The sequence below is a fragment of the Saccoglossus kowalevskii genome, chromosome 11 (genome assembly GCF_978046115.1).
Source record: "Saccoglossus kowalevskii chromosome 11, keSacKowa6.1, whole genome shotgun sequence".
Classification (NCBI taxonomy): Eukaryota; Metazoa; Hemichordata; class Enteropneusta; family Harrimaniidae; genus Saccoglossus; species Saccoglossus kowalevskii.
The window spans coordinates 25,332,024-25,353,939 of NC_140651.1; the positions used below are offsets into that span (position 1 = coordinate 25,332,024).

The 21,916-nt window shown below is 35.6% G+C and overlaps 1 protein-coding gene and 1 pseudogene across 2 annotated transcripts in view; one reads left to right on the forward strand and one right to left on the reverse strand.

The window, feature by feature from the left end:
- Positions 1-14,607, reverse strand: part of LOC144363267 (ubiquitin-protein ligase E3A-like) — a 49,474-nt pseudogene extending 34,867 nt beyond the window's left edge. The window contains exons 1-6 of the transcript XR_014930877.1: positions 14,438-14,607; positions 13,981-14,118; positions 9,486-9,597; positions 7,487-7,654; positions 6,768-6,963; positions 5,563-5,665 (exon numbers count right to left, since the gene is read on the reverse strand). The product of XR_014930877.1 is annotated as a ubiquitin-protein ligase E3A-like (transcript). The remainder of the gene's footprint in view (positions 1-5,562; positions 5,666-6,767; positions 6,964-7,486; positions 7,655-9,485; positions 9,598-13,980; positions 14,119-14,437) is intronic.
- Positions 14,608-14,832: 225 nt separating this feature from the next.
- On the forward strand, positions 14,833-17,976 carry LOC100376749 (TIP41-like protein). The gene is made up of 6 exons (XM_002740757.4): positions 14,833-15,181; positions 15,441-15,620; positions 16,105-16,207; positions 16,636-16,767; positions 17,413-17,508; positions 17,658-17,976. The coding sequence occupies exons 1-6, from the start codon at positions 15,021-15,023 to the stop codon at positions 17,838-17,840; spliced, it is 855 nt and encodes a 284-aa protein (XP_002740803.2). The 5' UTR covers positions 14,833-15,020; the 3' UTR covers positions 17,841-17,976.
- Positions 17,977-21,916: the final 3,940 nt, after the last annotated feature.

The following is a 21,916-nucleotide window of genomic DNA, read 5'->3' on the forward strand; positions in this document are numbered from 1 at the left end:
TTCTCATGGTATAAATTATTTGCACCTCAGACCCGTGCTGTTTGCATTTATCTTTGATTTTTCGCTGGTTTCTCATGGTATAAATTATTTGCACCTCAGACCCGTGCTGTTTGCATTTATCTTTGATTTTTCGCTGGTTTCTCATGGTATAAATTATTTGCACCTCAGACCCGTGCTGTTTGCATTTATCTTTGATTTTTCGCTGGTTTCTCATGGTATAAATTATTTGCACCTCAGACCCGTGCTGTTTGCATTTATCTTTGATTTTTCGCTGGTTTCTCATGGTATAAATTATTTGCACCTCAGACCCGTGCTGTTTGCATTTATCTTTGATTTTTCGCTGGTTTCTCATGGTATAAATTATTTGCACCTCAGACCCGTGCTGTTTGCATTTATCTTTGATTTTTCGCTGGTTTCTCATGGTATAAATTATTTGCACCTCAGACCCGTGCTGTTTGCATTTATCTTTGATTTTTCGCTGGTTTCTCATGGTATAAATTATTTGCACCTCAGACCCGTGCTGTTTGCATTTATCTTTGATTTTTCGCTGGTTTCTCATGGTATAAATTATTTGCACCTCAGACCCGTGCTGTTTGCATTTATCTTTGATTTTTCGCTGGTTTCTCATGGTATAAATTATTTGCACCTCAGACCCGTGCTGTTTGCATTTATCTTTGATTTTTCGCTGGTTTCTCATGGTATAAATTATTTGCACCTCAGACCCGTGCTGTTTGCATTTATCTTTGATTTTTCGCTGGTTTCTCATGGTATAAATTATTTGCACCTCAGACCCGTGCTGTTTGCATTTATCTTTGATTTTTCGCTGGTTTCTCATGGTATAAATTATTTGCACCTCAGACCCGTGCTGTTTGCATTTATCTTTGATTTTTCGCTGGTTTCTCATGGTATAAATTATTTGCACCTCAGACCCGTGCTGTTTGCATTTATCTTTGATTTTTCGCTGGTTTCTCATGGTATAAATTATTTGCACCTCAGACCCGTGCTGTTTGCATTTATCTTTGATTTTTCGCTGGTTTCTCATGGTATAAATTATTTGCACCTCAGACCCGTGCTGTTTGCATTTATCTTTGATTTTTCGCTGGTTTCTCATGGTATAAATTATTTGCACCTCAGACCCGTGCTGTTTGCATTTATCTTTGATTTTTCGCTGGTTTCTCATGGTATAAATTATTTGCACCTCAGACCCGTGCTGTTTGCATTTATCTTTGATTTTTCGCTGGTTTCTCATGGTATAAATTATTTGCACCTCAGACCCGTGCTGTTTGCATTTATCTTTGATTTTTCGCTGGTTTCTCATGGTATAAATTATTTGCACCTCAGACCCGTGCTGTTTGCATTTATCTTTGATTTTTCGCTGGTTTCTCATGGTATAAATTATTTGCACCTCAGACCCGTGCTGTTTGCATTTATCTTTGATTTTTCGCTGGTTTCTCATGGTATAAATTATTTGCACCTCAGACCCGTGCTGTTTGCATTTATCTTTGATTTTTCGCTGGTTTCTCATGGTATAAATTATTTGCACCTCAGACCCGTGCTGTTTGCATTTATCTTTGATTTTTCGCTGGTTTCTCATGGTATAAATTATTTGCACCTCAGACCCGTGCTGTTTGCATTTATCTTTGATTTTTCGCTGGTTTCTCATGGTATAAATTATTTGCACCTCAGACCCGTGCTGTTTGCATTTATCTTTGATTTTTCGCTGGTTTCTCATGGTATAAATTATTTGCACCTCAGACCCGTGCTGTTTGCATTTATCTTTGATTTTTCGCTGGTTTCTCATGGTATAAATTATTTGCACCTCAGACCCGTGCTGTTTGCATTTATCTTTGATTTTTCGCTGGTTTCTCATGGTATAAATTATTTGCACCTCAGACCCGTGCTGTTTGCATTTATCTTTGATTTTTCGCTGGTTTCTCATGGTATAAATTATTTGCACCTCAGACCCGTGCTGTTTGCATTTATCTTTGATTTTTCGCTGGTTTCTCATGGTATAAATTATTTGCACCTCAGACCCGTGCTGTTTGCATTTATCTTTGATTTTTCGCTGGTTTCTCATGGTATAAATTATTTGCACCTCAGACCCGTGCTGTTTGCATTTATCTTTGATTTTTCGCTGGTTTCTCATGGTATAAATTATTTGCACCTCAGACCCGTGCTGTTTGCATTTATCTTTGATTTTTCGCTGGTTTCTCATGGTATAAATTATTTGCACCTCAGACCCGTGCTGTTTGCATTTATCTTTGATTTTTCGCTGGTTTCTCATGGTATAAATTATTTGCACCTCAGACCCGTGCTGTTTGCATTTATCTTTGATTTTTCGCTGGTTTTTCATGGTATAAATTATTTGCACCTCAGACCCGTGCTGTTTGCATTTATCTTTGATTTTTCGCTGGTTTCTCATGGTATAAATTATTTGCACCTCAGACCCGTGCTGTTTGCATTTATCTTTGATTTTTCGCTGGTTTCTCATGGTATAAATTATTTGCACCTCAGACCCGTGCTGTTTGCATTTATCTTTGATTTTTCGCTGGTTTTTCATGGTATAAATTATTTGCACCTCAGAACCGTGCTGTTTCAAGTGTAACATCCACACTCATCATGATCGGCAAGTACTTAGCGAGACTTTAAATATGTATCATCGAAGATTTATAATTTTTAACTGTGATATCGTTATGAATGGTGATACGAGATGAGTTTCATTTACTCATCAATAAAACTTATTTGTGACCAATGGCAACACAGAACTATAAAGGATGCATGGAAAGATTTGAGTTTGTAAACAGAAATGAGGTATTGTATCCAAAAGGAGAAAACAAAGACACACTGTGAAAATGCAAGGACACTAACAAAAACAGCACAAGACAAACACAAACTTTTTCGTTCACAAACTCAGCTGCATTATTATATTTCTAGAAATGTAGGTATTTATTGTGATTAAGGTAGAAGCCTACTCATAATTTTTGACAAAAATGGTCATAAATCGCATGACAATGTTCACTAGTTTATTATGTACAATCATGAAGCTAATGTCCCATGGTACAATGAAATAGCATTATTTTGTGATTTAAATATGTCCTAATATTTCTTGAAAATTGCTATTTTTAGAGCAATTCCATAGAACACAATGTTAAACAAAAATTGCATTTTTTGACACTAAAACCCAGATTTTTTAAATAATTAAGAACAAAAAGTACTCCATTATTAACAATATATGATTTTTTTAGCCTATGTCACCAGGTTAGATTTTCAGATATTGCATCTCTGCCATAGGAACCTATGATAAAAGTGTTATATAATAATAAGTGTCAAAATGGCGACTTTCCACAAAAATACAACCATCATTTTCTCAAAAAAAACGGTGGTGACCTCCAACTTTTTTAAGGTCAAAATCCTTGTGTTGCCTTGGAGTAAAGTTTATTGCAAAACGAATAAATTCTGGATATTTTGCTTTAGGAGTAGGCTTCTACTGTGGAATACTTTATTTTCGCTGGAATTAATTTTCGCTGAAAAGGCTTTTTGGGCGTTTGCTTGGAATTTATTTTCACTGATTTTGGATGAGTTTAATGTGAAAATATAGGAAAAAAAGTATATTCGCTGGATTTTATTTTCACGGAATCATCCCCTCAGCGAAAATAGCGAAAATAAATTCCAAGCGAAAATAAAGTATTCTACAGTATCTTAAGTGATTGTCTCACAATTCACACAGCTTCATTGTGATGTTCATCCTACATTATGCTCCAAACCCACATCTTATAGATACTTTGTGATCCATCTCCCTCTAAATTTATAATTAGATATTGAAAATTCATTTACCACACTGATAACCCATATTCTAGTAATTTCGAAACCAAGGTTCAAGACAAATGAATGTATATGGAGATTTAACCTTTTCAACACCTGACTTTTTTGGCCAAATTTGTCTGCATATTTTTCTTATATTCTTCAATACTATTTTTGGAGCCAACAGACAAAATGAGTCAATTTTCAGTTTTAACTCAAAAAATTTGGTTATTTTTGTCCAACTCTTCTGAAGAAAAGTGCAGACTATAACAGGACTATTTTGTGATATTGTGATTAAAAGAGAGAACTGGAACTGGTAGTGAAAAGGTTAAGACAAATGGATGAGACAATAACCCCAATCAGTTTACAAATGTATGGAAACTTAGCACAGAAAGTCCTTAACTCAAAGACCCCCACCGCTGATTGAGTATCCATGGACGTTCAGTCCTTGGTGTATGGCTGTATAAGAGGACCTGAGTTGGGTAGATTTCAACCAATCAGGTGTGACGTCAGCCAAATAGTCAACAAATGCTGGAGCCTTGATGAACAGTAAAAATATCAATTGTATGTATTTTTATAATGATACCAAAAACACAACAAACACTGAACCTGGGATGGAAAAACCTTGGAGTAACATACCCTCATCTGCATCCACAGGTACCCGGTAGTTTAAGCCAAATTCACATGTGTACATTATGAGAAGAAACTTCCCATTTATATATCAGTAATAGAAAGCTTTACATCTAGTATTGTAAACAATAGAATTTACTGTACCATAAAATGCTGTATCTGCATTTGTTACAAAATTTGTCCCTATTTGGGACATAAAACGTGATGAAAATGAGAATCTTGTACAACACAAAACGTTCTTTATTGCCCTTTTAAGCTTCTATCTCTCGCTAAGCAGGAAAAGATGTATAATAATAAGGTTATCTCAAGAATGATGCAAAGTATGCACACTGGCAGTACAGGGTTGCATTGACCTCCCCCTAACGTGTTAGTCGATTTTTCGGATTAAAACATAATAAAGAAATAATGACATTTCATCTTCGATTCAGCCCAAACCTTTTTAACTGGCCATGAATCTACTACTTGCTAACGTGGATGTATTTCTGGTGCATCAAGTTTGCTTCATTTTATAATCTTATTAAATCATTGTACCCCCAACAGTATTGCAAAATACTTTATTTTCGCTTGGAATTCATTTTCGCTGAAGGAATGGTTCAGTGAAAATAAAATCCAGTGAATATATCATTTTTCCTATATTTTACATTCAACTTGTCAAAAATCAGTGAAAATAAATTCTATACAAAGCACCCAAATTGTCTTTTCAGCGAAAGTATTTCACAGTAGCCTGAGCTATTTGTGTGTTCCACCATATAAATGAATCATCGTGTTGCCTATGTACAAAACACAGCTTGAAGTACAAGTTCATGCATCAAATGCCATTTATGACATGCAATGAATAAACAGCTCTCCCCAGGACGTTTAATTCAGTGTACATACATATAGAAACAGACTATCATATACAGCAGTTTTATCTTTCATGCTCACAGAAATGTTATCCTTGAACTTTTAAGAAAACAACTAATTGATAAACTAATTATTCAATTATAAACAAATAAATATGCAAATTAGATAGTAGTAATTTTCAAATTAGCTTGTAGTAGTATCACTGATTTATAACCATTGCAACACAGAACAGTCTGTTCCTAACAGCATGTTATGTACCGTACAGAAACATGGATAAATTTATCTTACCTTAAAGCTAGCATTCAATGCTTCAGATGATGTAAATACTGTTCTAATAGTGTTGAGTAGAGTATTAGGGATCTTTGCATTCTCTATATTTCTCAGCAGCAACCTAGATGGTAAGAAATATACAAGTAGTATTTGCATATATAGAAACAAAATTATTATGACCATTCTAAAGCAGTTGTACAATACGTTTTGTGGATGACAATCTGATAATTATCAGGAATCCCCAATAAATTCTTTAAATTTTCCCATGAACGCACAACTCCCAGGGTTTGACAGCCTGATCTCTAAACAAACATTACCACTAGTTCAAACTCTCTATGATCGTCAATCACCTTTTAATCAAAATTACAACAGTACACTTAGATGAAGATCACCTTCCACTTTTTTGAATGACAAATTTGAGCCTTACTGATTTCATCATTATGGTATGGATTACTGATGTAATTGTATGGATATCTTCTACAAGAGTTCAGTATAATCTTTGCAAACTTTTGATGTGATATCCATGGATAGCCCTTACTTTATGGCCTGTGTGTGACCTTATATGATAGATTTCAATCATAAAGGTGTATCGGCACTGGCCAAAAAGTCTGATGAATACTAGGAAAGATGCTCTGTTATCATTTTACATGGTTAAATATAATTCTGAGAGTAGCTTGGGGAGGTCTTTTATTTGAGGAGTAAGTGGGTTGGTTTGAAAGTAGTACAATGATCATTTATAAAAGATAACCATTGATTTGTAAGCATAGTAATCTTTCAATATATTTTTTTTTTAAAAGCAACTTTATAATCTCTACAACAGTCCTCTTAAATTTCACTGAAATTAGATTACCATTAAAAAAAATTTTTGAGCCGTTTCACCAACATCACAGGTTAAACAGAAATGAAAACTCCACAACAGAATGTAAATGAACACAGAATTACAAATTAGTAATTTTTCACATGACCTAGAAAATATGTTTATGATGAGTGATAAAATGTAAAGCATAACTTGTAGGCCTTGATTGTTGAAAAATGGCCTGGAATCTTAAAATTACTCTTCTGTCAAAATCTATTCAAATTCTATGCACTGTGAGAGCAAGAATTAGCTCTTCTTGTTCTTCATTTGAGACGAGTGATCACTGGGTCAGTGGTGTGATCCTTCGCCTTGGAAAGTAAGGTTTGAACTTGAAATATAAAGCTTTCCTGCAAGATGTATGCCGTACCTCTAACATTGGAATCGTTAGATGAGTTAGAGAAAACTCATTTATTTCAACTTCACCCATTGACATCTCCAAGGCACATTCTCTCTCAAATTCTTCCAGATTATCAGCTAATGCCTCGTTGGATGACAGCAGACGGGTTGGTGTGGACGCCATTGATGATGTAGTACCATTTATATATAGCACCAGAGTCGGTGAACTTTAGTGATGAATTACTGGATGCACTACCTGGACTACTGAATGGATTGGCACTGTCTAGACCTATGGAACTGTAACATAGTCATGAATTTCAACAGTTAGACATACATGCACTGTAAAAAAGTAGTAAAATTATCTATCAAAACTTGTTCCTGCCTTCTTCAAATGAAAGACAAGTCTACAAACTAGACACCCCTGTAAACTGCACAATGCAGATACGGAGAATTGTTTTTTTCTCAGTTAAAATATTGACATATATAAGCAAAAGTTATTTTTTAATTCATAATCTGCAAAAAATATTCTATATTAGGAGTAGTTCTTAGGTTGATGCAAACTTTTTCTGTATTCAAGATATGAAGGATTAAAGAAAATTACCACTTTCACATGGTAAACACTGCCCTCTCCAGGCAGAAATATAATTTTTTTTAATGTACTGGTAGTTTAAATATGCTCCCCCCTCCACATACAAACCATCCAACCCCCAATCTCTCCTTCCCTACATATACTGCAGGTCCCTATCTTACCTTTGTGTAGAGAGATACCCAACAGTTGGTGGTGTCACATTATCCGCACTTGAGCTCAACCGTCGAGATAGTGTTACTCTTGGTAGCCCTGAACTTAAGAAATCGGTGACATTTTTTCGTACATCACAGCTCTTCTTAGAAGTTCGAAGATCGGATTGACTAACTGCTCTTATGGAGACATGCCAATTTTGGAATAGCACCGCTGTTAATACTGAGTTTTGTTTGACTTTTAAAGTTTGAGGTGGAATGAGGTTCGGAGAACAAGTTGGTGAAACTGGAACTTGCAGGTATTGTCATCTTTGCGGCTGTGGGTTCATTTACATACAAGGATAAAAAAGGTGTGCATGAAAGCAACGACTGAAGGAATGGTTTTGAGATGCAATGGTTATTTGCCAAGACACGTTCCTATTAATAATTCAGTTGTCCATACCTGACCTGACCCTAACCCTAATGCCAAGACACGTTCCTGTTAATAATTCCGTTGCCCATACCTGACCTGACCCTAACCCTAATGCCAAGACACGTTCCTGTTAATAATTCTGTTGCCCATACCTGACACAACCCTAATGCTAATGCCAAGACACGTTCCTGTTTATAATTGCTCAACAATGATACTCTGTTGTGCACTGTCTGCAGGTAAGTTGCATTGATGTCAACTGATTAAACAAGTCGCGTTTAAGTAATTTCCACTATTAACAAGTGGTTAAATTGTGACAATAAATGTGTGGACAAATATTTGAGATTAATTTTGGTGTAGACAACTCTCGTTTAATAATTTTACATCATTACAAGTTGTTAAATTGAGAGAATAAATGTCTCACAAATATTTAATACTTAGTTTGGTGTAAACAACTCATGTTTGATTAATTCCCACAATTACAGGTTGTTAAATTGAGAGACTAAATGTGCAGACAAATATTTTAGACTTATTTTGGTGTAAACAGCTCTCGTTTAATTATTTTACACCATTACAAGTTGTTAAATTGAGAGAATAAATGTGCGGACAAATATTTTAGACTTATTTTGGTGTAGACAGCTCTCATTTGATTAATTCCAACAATTACAAGTTCTTAAATTGACAGAATGAATGTATGGACAAATATTGACCATTATATTTGTGAGTAAATACCTGTTTAATTAATTTCCACCTCTACAGGGTTGTTAAATTGAGAGAATAAATGTGTCGACAAATATTTGATACTTATTTAGGTGTAAGAACTTGTGTTTGACCAACTTCCACCATTGCAAGTTGTTAAAATAATGAAATAAATATACTGGTATCATTGGATATTTGATTTAATTGTGAAACTTTCTAACAAAATGTTAACTGCTGGCTTCGAACCTTCGATCAACAATTCCGCAAACACAGTATAAATTCCACAACACCACAGAAGATATTCGTCTGTTGTTTATAGGGAACGCCATCGACACTTGAACAAAACTTACCTTGACTTGGGTCTTGTTTATCTCTTGTCACAATCTGGAAACTGTTGAACAAATTGCGAGTCGTCCAGTTTAAGACGCAAGTTATTTTATTATTTATTCATTCAATTTTGTATGGTGGAGTTTTGTGAGGTTTATTATTTTTTCGCGGCGTTCTTTGTTTACTTGTTTACGGTTTGAGAGATTTCAGTGTATTTGATTTACGTTTTTACGGTAGCTCTGAGCGGGACTCGAACCCACTGTCTTTTCAAGCTAATTTTGTTTTATTTTGATGGCTCGCTTGTGTACCACGCGGCGACGTTGGTCGTTAAGTGATGTTCATTTTTCTAACTACTCCAGTGTTCCGATGAGTTGAACAGAAAAGCCAAAACGATTGCTTTGGTTCTGGTGAGTGTGCATCTAGTGTGATTCGACCCCGATTGAAGGTCATGTATTTTGTGACGTCACCAATTCGTGTGTACGGCTTCTAGATCCGTGCCAAATTGTTTTCTTGTGAGAGCTGGGAAGCTATTATAACTATTTATTTTTGGCCACTTGTCTGATTTTCAATACTTACTTTTTTAAATCACCGAGTTGTACTATGCTATTAGACCTACTGCGATCTAGAGTCAGATTATGGAACGAACCGCCACCAACGTTCTTTGCCAATCTAGAGTTGACTAGAATGTCTGAAACAGAAACAGATGACCTCATTGTTATGTAACAGGTATTTTCCACTTGATAAATCAAGATTGAGAACAATGATGAATTGTGTCTTGAATGAATAGTTTTATGACTATTGTGGTTTCTCAGCAATCTGGTTTTGTTCTGAGCAGACAATACATAACCCCTGCTGAAACCATACATGTACACTACAATGTGATAACTTCCACACAAATATCCATCACCGTGTCCTTCCTACAGTCACCTGGAATCTGTTTAATTAAGCTGGATTCAAGATTCAAACACAGTCCGTCTGTAGATCACACAAGGCCATAATGAAATGAACCCTGAGGCAAGACATTGTTTCCTCATGTGCTGTCATTAGTTGTATACAAAGTAGCAAATAAACAGTACAACAAGTTGCAACAAACTTGAAATCAATTGGGACAGAGTTGCATGATTACTGTGCTACAGCTATACTAAAAATGTTTGCAACATTCATAACATAAGGCTATTAAAGTTGTATGGGGGAGGGGTCTCAACAACTATTTGAGGCAGATTTATGAAGCAGTAAAAAGTTCACAGCTCACCGACACTGACAGACGAATAGTAATGTAAGTAGCTATCACCTTTGACAATTATTTAGAAAAAGTAAACATAAACATAATTACGAGAAAAACAAGTCATTGTCAATGACACGTCCCCGTTCCGTTCATATTTGAGTGACATATACATTCAAAGCAGATCATGACCGAAATGCACCTGCATATGTACAACACATTGTGCTAAATCTGAACAAAATCCATCCATGCATGACTGAGATCCGGTTCTGGAATTGTGAAAATATGTGATTTTGATGCATTTTCGGCCTTAAAATGGCCATCATTCCGCTATTGTTAAGCAGATCATGAAACAAATGCACATATCTATTTGTGACATGATGTACCATGTGTGTGTGAAGTTTGAACTTGATCAATCCAGACATGTCTTGGATACGGATCCAGAACTGAATTCTTTAACAAAATGGCCGCCAGTCGGCCATTTCGAACTTGATCCGGAAAAAAAAAAGACGTGCATCAAGGTCCTATTATGTTTAATGTATGTACCAAATTTGAACAAAATCCATCCATGCATAACTGAGATACGGGTCCGGAATTGTGAAAATGTGCGATTTCAATGCATTTTCGGCCTTAAAGCGGCCCCCATTTGGCTATCGTTAATGAGATCATGAAACAAATGCACATACATATTTGTGACATGATGTACCTTGTGTGTGTGAAGTTTGAACTTGATCAATCCAGACATGTCTCGGATACGGATCCAGAACTGAATTCTTTAAAACAAAATGGCCGCCAGTCGGCTATTTCGAACTTGATCCGAAAAAAAAATGACGTGCATCAAGGTCCTATTATGTTTAATGTATGTACCAAATTTGAACAAAATCCGTCCATGCATAACTGAGATCCGGGTTTGGAATGGTGAAAATGTGCGATTTCAATGCATTTTCGGCCTTAAAGTGGCCGCTATTTGGCTATCGTTAATGAGATCATGAAACAAATGCACATACATATTTGTGACATGATGTACCTTGTGTGTGTGAAGTTTGAACTCGATCAATCCAGACATGTCTCAGATACGGATCCAGAACTGAATTCTTTAAAACAAAATGGCCGCCAGTCGGCCATTTCGAACCCGATCCAAAAAAAAAAAATGACGTGCATCAAGGTCCTATTATGTTTAATGTATGTACCAAATTTGAACGAAATCTGTCCATGCATAACTGAGATCCGGGTCCGGAATTGGTGAAAATGTGCGATTTTGATGCATTTTCGGCCTTAAAATGGCCGCTATTCGGCTATCGTTAATCGGATCATGAAAAAAATGCATGTGCATATGTCCCATATAAGGTGTGATGTATGAGTGAAGTTTGAAATTAATCGGTCCATGCATGTTCGAGATACAGGTGATCACGGACGCACGGACGCACGGACGCACACAGGGCAAAACATAAGTCCCCGTTTTCGGACTGCGTCCGAACGGGGACTAACAACATCTCAAAGAATTTAACCAGTTGTTGATTCCCATGAATTCAAGCCACATGAATACTTCCTAGGCTTCAAGCAGTTGAATCGAAGCATACATGTACATACAAGGCAGAATTTAATATGTTGAAAAAAACCAAACAAGCTGCTCTCTGATTGGGCTGACTGATAGGGGTTAAAATTTGGTAGCCAATCGGGGGCAATTTTGTAAGTAACTTACAGTTGCTGGTAGCCTATGGTTGTTGCATCAGACTCATGGCCAGTAGACCCAAGTTTAAATCCTACCTACCCTACTCTGGGCCAGTGTGCCACAGACTCGATGGGAAGACCTATTCCACTGGCCGAGATTCATTCACTAACGAATGCGACTTTGGAGGAACCTTGGTTAAGGTCTGCAGGTGTTTGAAAGAGCCTGGTTGACGCCAGGATAGCTCATTAAAATTGACATTTGATAGGGAGATGGCCACACAGCCCTGTCATGTAGTCCCAAACATGAATATGAAATCTGTGGCAAAAATGCACTATGTGTCAGCACTAGCACTTGCAATTTGTACATACAAAAAAGTCAGGAGACACAACAGTGATATTCAATTCAAAACAGACACAGACTGAATCTAGCTAAGGTACATGTACTGCGACACTCACCAACTCAAGACACATGCTCTTGCAAGTTGGTGTCTAAAGTGTACAGATGTTCACATTAGAGAATTACCCAACACACCTAATTTACATCACGATAAATAATCATAACCTGTACCATTGGATTTAGACAACAAGCCTGTACTTTCAAAATTCCACTTGTCCATCTGGAACACACATTCCTCTCCTATACAATTGAAATGCAAATTACAGTAGAGTGTAACATTGTCCCAACTCAATCTTCATTTAGATTATAGAATAGAATCTTGCTTTATTGGCATTGTAAAGAAATTACATTTTTTTTTTATGAAGACTGAAAATTTTCTCACTGTGGGAATTTTTCTACAGTTTTCTGAATATAACTAATTAGTGTCAAATGTTGATCGCTATCCTTTTTCAGCATGTAAATAAATATGTTTGTGTTTCTATAATTGGTAAATGCACCATTTTGTGAAAATATAGCATATATATTGTATATTGCGATAACAATGATAGTGGCATTGTTTCTGCTCTGCTGTTAAAAATATATGTATGTATATGTATGTGTCCCTGGTAATATAACAACTCACATGCTAAGTTGTCACAGCAGATCACAGGCTAGTGTTGATCAGTGAGCAACATTTGCATGCTGGTTGGCAAAAACAAAAGACGTCACGGTACAACTTATACATGCATAACTTTTTAACCATAAGCTCTACCATTTAAATCTATGGCTAAACTGAGATGCAACAATTAGAGTAATTACTGCTTGCGAGTGAGAAAGTCGTCCATTTTCATATGAATATTTAAAACTATTTACCAAACCACCCCAAATACAATGTATCTATAAAATTCAACCCCTACATAGTAATGCACATAGTAATATGACTAACATGACCAGCTAGTGATGCCCAAGTCCAATGCAGACAAAAATAAATGAAAAAAACACAAAATATAGAAATATGTTAGTCAAGCAAAATGTTGCATATCTGTGGGTCAGCACAGCTGTAGTCAATATAAAATGACTATCATATTTACGAGCCATGTAAAAAAATTGTACGAACACAATATTATAAGATTGCTATCTTTTTAACTCCCAGGTGTAACATCCAGTGATGTAACATTTCCTCGTGAGAACACGGTTATAATCTTTATATGTGGAGTAGCATTACCCAAAACAAAAGCATGTCCTCTAAAGCAGTTACAGGTATTCCATAGACCGCATGGTCGTTCAGTAATCAAACAATGATTTAACTAAACCAAGGAAGATTTATGTACAGTGCCATCATGTCATCAGTTTGCCAAAGAACAGTTATTTACACAAGACAATGCAATGAACTGATAGCAAATACCCAATAAACCACCTGTGTAGGCCATCTTTCAAGGTAAAACCACATGGCTCAACACAATTAGGAACTGATACAAATGTACATCAAAGAAGAAACTGATAGAATTCTACCAAGTAAAAGAATTCTTTATTTATAACTACTAAGACTGATAGACTACCCAAAAATGAAATATCTGTTTAAAACCCTTGACCTTGGCATGATTGATATCAGTACTAAAACAAATAATTTTTTTTTTTTTTAATATTTCAAGTCAATTTTAAAGTTGTTGAGAATGGAATAATTGAGAATAAGAACATTATGAACATTAAACTAAAATATCGCCATCTTATTCATATTGTAGGTCTATATTAATTACAAGGAAAGAAAGCACAGCTACAAGATTAATTTCATATTCACCTACCTGGCTAACTTCAAAGCATTGATATCAGAATGAATGGCAGCGGATGGCAATGACAACCTCTTAACTCTCGGTGGCTTTGCAGAAGGTACAGCAAAGTGAACATCATCGGCCATAATCGTCGCCTAGTCGCGCTAGTACCTGTATTAATTAACAATACATTACTAACATGATGTAATGACCAGAAAATTGAAGTCAAGGTTTATTCGCAAAAGTTTTGAAGCAGGCGAATTTTAAATATAGTTCAGCTATAGTAGATTGTAGGGAAAATCTGTATTGCGTTATGCTGCGTTGTAGACGGACGCAACACTCCCATTCTGAAACCAAAACATCAAACGTAAAAATGATAAGGTACGAAGGATGTACTTATAAGAGCCCCCCCCCCCCCCCGTCACTAAAAGAATGGCCCGCATAAAACGGACGCACAGAACTGATTTTGTTTAGTCCCGTTTGAGCTTACCTGTCTATACAAATTAGTCGTCACTACACACCCCAGAGTCTACAATAACACAATTACTAAGATAAATTAAACAATTCGGGCAACATCGTAATTTTGGCTCGGTTTTATCACGTAAACAACGCACTGTAACTTCTGTAAGCCGCCATTTTTATACTTACCGTACTCATCGCTGTTTTGGACCCTCTAACTACTCAAAGTATTTCGATTAAGTTATAAATTTTCTTTTAAAAGTAGAGAAGTGATTTTGAATAAATGAAATATTAATGAAAACTTTTTAATATATATGAAGACTGCGTGATCAAAATTGTGGTTTATTTTTCCGTTTTCTTAGTTTATAGAAAAAAGCAGCCTAACTCCAGTTATTCGTGAGCTTAAGTACACTCACAGCTGAGATCATCGTTCGTTCGTGTAATATTTTTATGATCGATTATCGATTGGAATTACTACTGCTAGCATATAATGACGTGATTTGAAATCGATTTCTTTGGATTTTTATACTTCCTTGAATTTCCAGGGTATAATCCAACTAATCTACGGTGAAATTTTGACTCGGTATTAGGCATATCTTCACATTTTTCTAAAGATGGCTTCAAAATCAAATAAGGGAGCACACCAGGAAAACTTCTCATTCGGTCCGTGGACTATTATACTCAACAAAAGTCACATTTTAAAGTCAAACTGTCTGTCGATCGATAGTTGCAAACAAGCTGATAATAGAACAACTGATTTATGCGTAGTATGCAAGTGAGTGAATTTTTTATTGTATTACATGCACTGCGATGTCATATTCAAGTCTATTACAGATGACAGACATAACAACTTGTCACATAGCGCCACCACTTGTGGTTGATGGGAGAGCCGATACAACTTAAACCAATGTATACTGTGAGACAAACACAAATCAGTTCATTCCCCGGGGTTCTATCACAGACTTGTAAATTTCCACTAGAATTTTTAGAAATGTAGGTTTTTCAAAATCGCTCCGTCTGTTCCTTCATTTCAGATTTCAAAAAGAATTAGCATTACCCCAACTACCTGAGATGGTGTTTGCTGAGAATCTGTTACGTATATTACACAGTGATGGGTTTGGCATTGAATTTAATACCTTGGATGCATTAAAACTGGTTGATGATAAACACGATTTGATGAAAGTGGCAGTGGCTGAACGGTGGAGAGAAGCGAGGTAAGTACTAGTATTCGATGTTGACAGAGGAGACGTCAATCGCTGATTGCACAGAGAAAAACTTTATTTTAAAACTGATAAATTTGTGCTATGTTCAATATGGGTTCTATGCGACAAAAACTATGGGCATGGAATACAGTTTGTTTACAAGAAATGTGACAAATTTTCTGTAGCATTGAAATATTCTTGAGAATGCTTCATTCACAACAATGTAGTTTATATGTTGCTCAAATTTAGGTCTGTTTAACAATTTTGGACTGGGATCCAGCTTAATTTCACAGTGTATGTCTGATACTACAAGTACTCTGATGACAATTCAATTTAGTTTTGAACCCAATTGCTTGATTGCATAATTTGATCAAAATTGTTTATTATTTGAAAACAATTATGATTATTTTGTGAAAGGTGATGAGACTTACGGTAATTACAGGGTTAAGGGTCAATTTACTAGTATTCTGATTCATGACTATTGTTTTTTTATCAGACAAGATAGTGAATTCATTAACGAAGTCATCAAACCTTTTGATTGGACGTACACAACAAATTATAAAGGAACATTACTCGGGGAAGATGAAAAACAGTTGAAGGTGAGTGGTTACTTAAAAGTTGTATTGTTGCATTATGTGTGAAATCGAACGTAAAAACAGGTCATATAAAGGTCATAGCATTGTAGTGGCGACAAACATCACGTGGGATTCGACAAACACAAAAGTATTTTGGGGATATTTCCATGCTTAATAATGTGTTGTACACATTGAATGATGGTCAATTGTGACGAAGTAAGGGTATTCAAACACAATATTCCCCTGTCAAAGATCGGCATTTCGATGTGAGCTACAAAATAAAGAAATTCAAGTTCAAAATCAAATCATTCATTTTTGTGGCAGACGTTCAATGTGCGGCTTTCATGCAACTCGTGAGATCTCGCAGTAGAATGGAAAATCACCTATTGGAAATCATAAAATTTCTAAAATCCAACAACTCAGCTGCTGACCTGTTTGATTTCACTTCACAGACCATTCCAACAGATGAGAGGATTGACATGGAAAAACTGAAAATCAGAGAAAAAATATTTTACTTTGAAGAGGTGATTTTATTCGAAGATGAGCTTGCAGACAATGGTGTGGCTTTTCTCAATATCAAAATTGTGAGTACTTTTTAGACCATTAAATCCAAAGACCCCCAATAAAGCTATGAATGCTCTCAGAATGCAACTTCATTCAACCTGGTCAATAATCGTTTATAGGTAGTGCATTTCCTGTTTGTGTATTTTGACCAGAACTCGTTGGGATTCACTAAAAAAAAACTCCACAGATCTTTAGGATATGTTTTTACTATGTCCAGGAAAAATGGAGATGTAATATTAGTTTTTAGAAACTTCATTTTATGTTATATTATTCTACAAGTGACATTGAGATTAATACAGTATATGAAGTATTAATTGAGGAACTCATTGGCTTGTATTTTTCTTGTCAAATTTTACTTAGACATGATGTTATACTAAAAATTTGTGAGAACTTGTATACACAGATTAATACTGTAACAGTACATGTATTGCTAGAAAAACATGAATATTTTTGTAATTATGATGCCAATAAAAGTGCCAACATTTTTCCCACCAATATTTGCTTAGACTAACATTTCAGTATTAAATTCTAGTCAATATGTTTAGATGCTTTATTGTATTGTTTCAGGATGTTTACTCTTACTTTTGTTATGCCTGGAAAAGGTCATATCAGACAAAACCTTTAGTAAGTTAGCTTGTTTTGATGTGATGTTTTTTTTATTTTAGAGAGTGATGCAGTCCAGTTTTTTTCTACTTATGAGATTTTTTCTGAGAGTTGATGATGTAATTATCCGTATAAATGACACACGACTATATCATGAGGTAAGTGTGGAATGGAAGACATCTTTCATCTTAATTACTTTGTCTTTTGTCAGCTATTTGTGCTTTAATTGCAATATTCTGTAATAAAGTTGTATTATGTATTCCGTAACACATTTCAAAATTGATGACATTTCCATTCAAAATTACAGAATGACTGGAATTACATGTTGAGGGAATACACTTCAAAAGAGAAAAGAATTTCAGATCTCATTTCTGAAGGTGTTTCCAGCAATCTTTTTACAAATCCAGTCAATATAGCTGAACATCTGACTGTTGTGGAGGAGTCCTTCGAGAAGTTAGAATTTCTGGAGTCAGTTGCCACGGAAAAGTGAATTAGAATTTATAATTGTGTATCAGCCATTTCTTTCATGGGAAAATGCTATGGTAGTAGCTGCACCACTGGTTACCATGGTTATGAAAAATACAAATATTGTCAACTGCTGTAAGGTTGGAAAAAATCATGTCATTTTGTATCAGGTTTACCCCTGCATCTGAGCCCTGGAAATCCTATACATAGCTATTCATTTTGATAAATTCTGTTGTGATTGTAGATATCTTAGGAGATTAGAACTAGCCAGTGTGTTAATATCCACATATGGATAACTATCCACAAGTAAGAGTTTCCGACTGCATAATTTTGTAATTCTACAATGTATGTATTGTAATTACGGTTGTACTGAATTAATGCATTTGTAGAACCAAGCTGGAGTTTTGTTTTTAGAGTAACTTTACGAACTGTATATGAAGTGACTTCAAGAAGCTCTCCTTCAAATTATGTGCACATACTCTGTTTTGATGTGAAAGTGTGGTACTGCATTCAAATTTGTATTTTCCAAGAAAAATAAAAAGCTGTGTTCTTCTTTTAAATAATAAAGAATGGACATGATAGAACAATTATTAAAATTGTTTTGATAACTAATGAAGCTGAATGGTGAAAATGATCTTGGTATATTTGATGTGGGAAGAACCTTGTTAGGTGAGACCCTTGTATGTGTTACACAACATCTAATTTGGTAACCTATAGTTTAACATATTTGATTACTGATTACTGGAAATAATACACCATCAAAGCATGTAACAATACTGGCGTTCTAAGTGTTTGTGGTTTTGTGGCCAACAAAGTTCTCAGGTGTGTTCAATTCCCACATTCAGTAACAGTGAGATATGCAACAGATGAATACATTTATTAGAATATTCAGGAAAAAAAAACATTTGAACTTCACAAATTGTCATACAATACACAAATACGTTGAGTAAATTTTCAAAGAGTGCTGGTGTGTTTTGCACTTTGCCCAGTCTTTGGCTTCAAATACCAAACAATTGGACATGGAACAATTGCTTATGTACAGTAATATTGAATATATCACATAGAAAAAAACTGTGCACAAAGATCTCAACCCTCTGTATATTTTTTCGGCATCCTTGAAACAACATCATGGTATAACTTTTAGGTGATCAAGATATACAACTGGTCTGCATGTGTATCCTGTTGATCTGTGGATGACTTGTACAAATGACATTCATGTATGTCTTTGATGTAATGAAAGGCAGTACAGTCTTGAGAAGATGAACACACTGTGGCACACTGTATAACAGAATTACGGAGTAGCTGACTGATTCTCGTATAATAGACGTCATTCGGTATTGATTGATGAAGATGATAAAAGCTGCTCACAATATTGCCTGGATGAGTGTCTGCAACTAAGAATGTGTTTTTGCTAATAATATAAGGTTATTACGAAGATACCTCAAAGTATGCACGAAGACAGTACAGCGGCAGTATCGATCGACGCGCAGCGGAGGTCGATGCGACAGCGTACTGTCTGAGTGCATACTTTGAGGTATCTTCGTAATAACCTTATTATTATACATCTTTTCCTTCCAATGATACATCATGGGAATGTCGAAATCCAAAAAGTTTAGAACAGAATCAGTGAACTTATTTGTGTGGAGTCCGGTCAAATCCTGGTGGCAGCCATGTTTGTTTTTATTATTAGAGGACGCTTACGCGCGTAATCATTCCATATTTGGAATTCGCATTTCCTAATATGGTAGTATGAAAATACCCCGTAAAATACCGCAAAATTACGGCACGCTGTAACTTATGGTGTTACGGTGACAGATGTATAATAATTGTTATTACTTTGCAGTGAAAACTACTGACCATTATGGCTTGTGTCCTTGTGTATTATTGTCAATTGCTGTTCCATCAGCTGTTGTGAAGACCTTCTTTCACAAAAATGAACATTCCTGTACATAATGTGCACCTATAAAAACACAATCTACACTACTGGATCTACTTTCATTTTAGAACACTTTATCATACAACTACGATATAATCATACACATTCTTTCATAAATAGCTACAACGAACTTGAGGTTGAGCTAACAATGTACACAGAATAATGTTGTCAGACACAATGCAACTATTCTGTCTAGTTCCAGTTATACTTACCACATATGCCAGCTGATAGTTGAGAGATACTGTTTACCAGAAATGTCATTGTCATGGTTGAGAATAGCAGATAATCCGGGAGGACATCATACCTGCATTCTGCTACTTTGGATATTTCAGAAGCTGATAGAACCACACTCCAGTGATTGTAGTGGAATATTTGACCCTCAAAGGATTGTTGGTGATCATGTTCACTTCCTGAACCGAGCATGTACACACCGCCGGCATCTGGTGTCTCACCTGTTGCGAGACCCACTCCAGTTGATTTCTCAAAACCATCAATAAAAAGACACCATGTGCCATTAGAAGAGTGCCAGGAGATGCATAAGTGATGCCATGTATCATCGTAAATTGATGGATCAACTGCTAAAACATCTTCATAATTTATCAGTACTATCTCAATGTTGCCATTTGAAGATATTTTTAACTGGAACCCTACATGGTCACTGTGCAAGTAATACGAAGCTATGATCATTTCATGAGTTGGTGTGGAAACATTCATCCAAACACAGATAGTGAAATGATGCCATTCTGGAAATACCACTTGCTCTGATATAATGGCATAGGATGAGCCATTCATTACTAATGCATTGTCTTCGAAAATAGCATATGACAATTCTGTGCAGATATGAAAGGTAGACATGAAACAAATTAATTAATATACGACACATGGTGGATGAATAACCAAATAAAATGTGTCCTTTTTCGCTTCTGTCTTTTTTACTTGTAATTTGTAATGATACATGTATATCTAGTGTATATCATGCCACAGAAACCATATTCCATATTTAAACTATGCGACAGCTGTATGACTATCTTCCTAGCATAATGACATAACAATTCAGAGTTGCCAGTATGAACCAGGGCAGGTCGAACACAAATACCCTAAACAAGGTTTCTCATAATTTACATGAACATTCATGATCGCCCTCCTCATTGAATGCGAGGCAACCGATTATGGGTCAACAGTTTTTTGGTATTCAACCCCAAAGTAAGATTTTATTTTATTTAGATCATAGGTCAATTTCTGCAGTGATCTTATTTGGACAAAACATTTTTTAAAGTTTGATGGACACGTTATCCACCAGACCAAAAACACTGCTATGCCTCAATAATAATAGATTGAATATCAATTTTCCAAAATTTATTTAAAAAACTTCAATATACCCTTACCATGAATTTGGTAGATATTTGTGTCTGATAATTTGAGGACAGATGCAGACTGCTCGACAACTATTAGATCTTTGCTCCATAGGAACACTCCATTACTCAAGGCTTGAGATATCGCACAATGGAATGTGTCAATTATTTCACTCCCGATCAATTCTCTACTCCAAATGTTGTACTCAGATATGCTGCCTATTAACAGGTTGGTTTGGTCATAACTTCCCCACCCTTCGTGAGCTCTGCCCATTATAAACTGACCATTTCCAACAAGGAATCTGCCAGTACTAAAGTCATTACCAGACGCAATCTGCAAAGCATCTCTGTAAATCACCCAAGACCCACTGCTCGATTTCCAAGTTGTACAGTATTGGTGCCAGATTCCATCAACAACAATTACCAGGGTATTAGTGGTCACTTGGTGTTCCCTTATTGTAAAAGTTATAGAAGCATTATTTGAGTAATATTGTACTCTAAATTCTACTGGTTCATGTGGTACAGCATATGATACAATTGGAATGATGTTACTATATAACGTTTTCATCCATCCACACACCGTGATTGCTGTGAATGATGGGAAGTCGCCATTTGCTGGAATCAACAATGGACAAATATAGTGATCCACCTCTATTACACTGTTATTCAACTGAATGAAATTTACTGCCTGGTCTGGAATAAAAAAAATGAAACAGCATTGGTTAGAAAAATTATTAATTTCTGTGATTCTATTCAGATAGTGTACGTTATTGTATATCAATTCCAGAATTGAATTTGTTCAAAACGGATTTT

What these genes read in the sequence shown, in the direction of transcription:
- LOC100376749 (XM_002740757.4), top strand. Translation starts at nt 15,021, where the DNA reads ATGGCTTCAAAATCAAATAAGGGAGCACACCAGGAAAACTTCTCATTC. An exon ending in GAACGGTGGAGAGAAGCGAG is followed by an intron (nt 15,621 to 16,104) that starts GTAAGTACTAGT and finishes TTTTTTTATCAG; the next exon opens with ACAAGATAGTGAATTCATTA. An exon ending in AAGATGAAAAACAGTTGAAG is followed by an intron (nt 16,208 to 16,635) that starts GTGAGTGGTTAC and finishes TTCACTTCACAG; the next exon opens with ACCATTCCAACAGATGAGAG.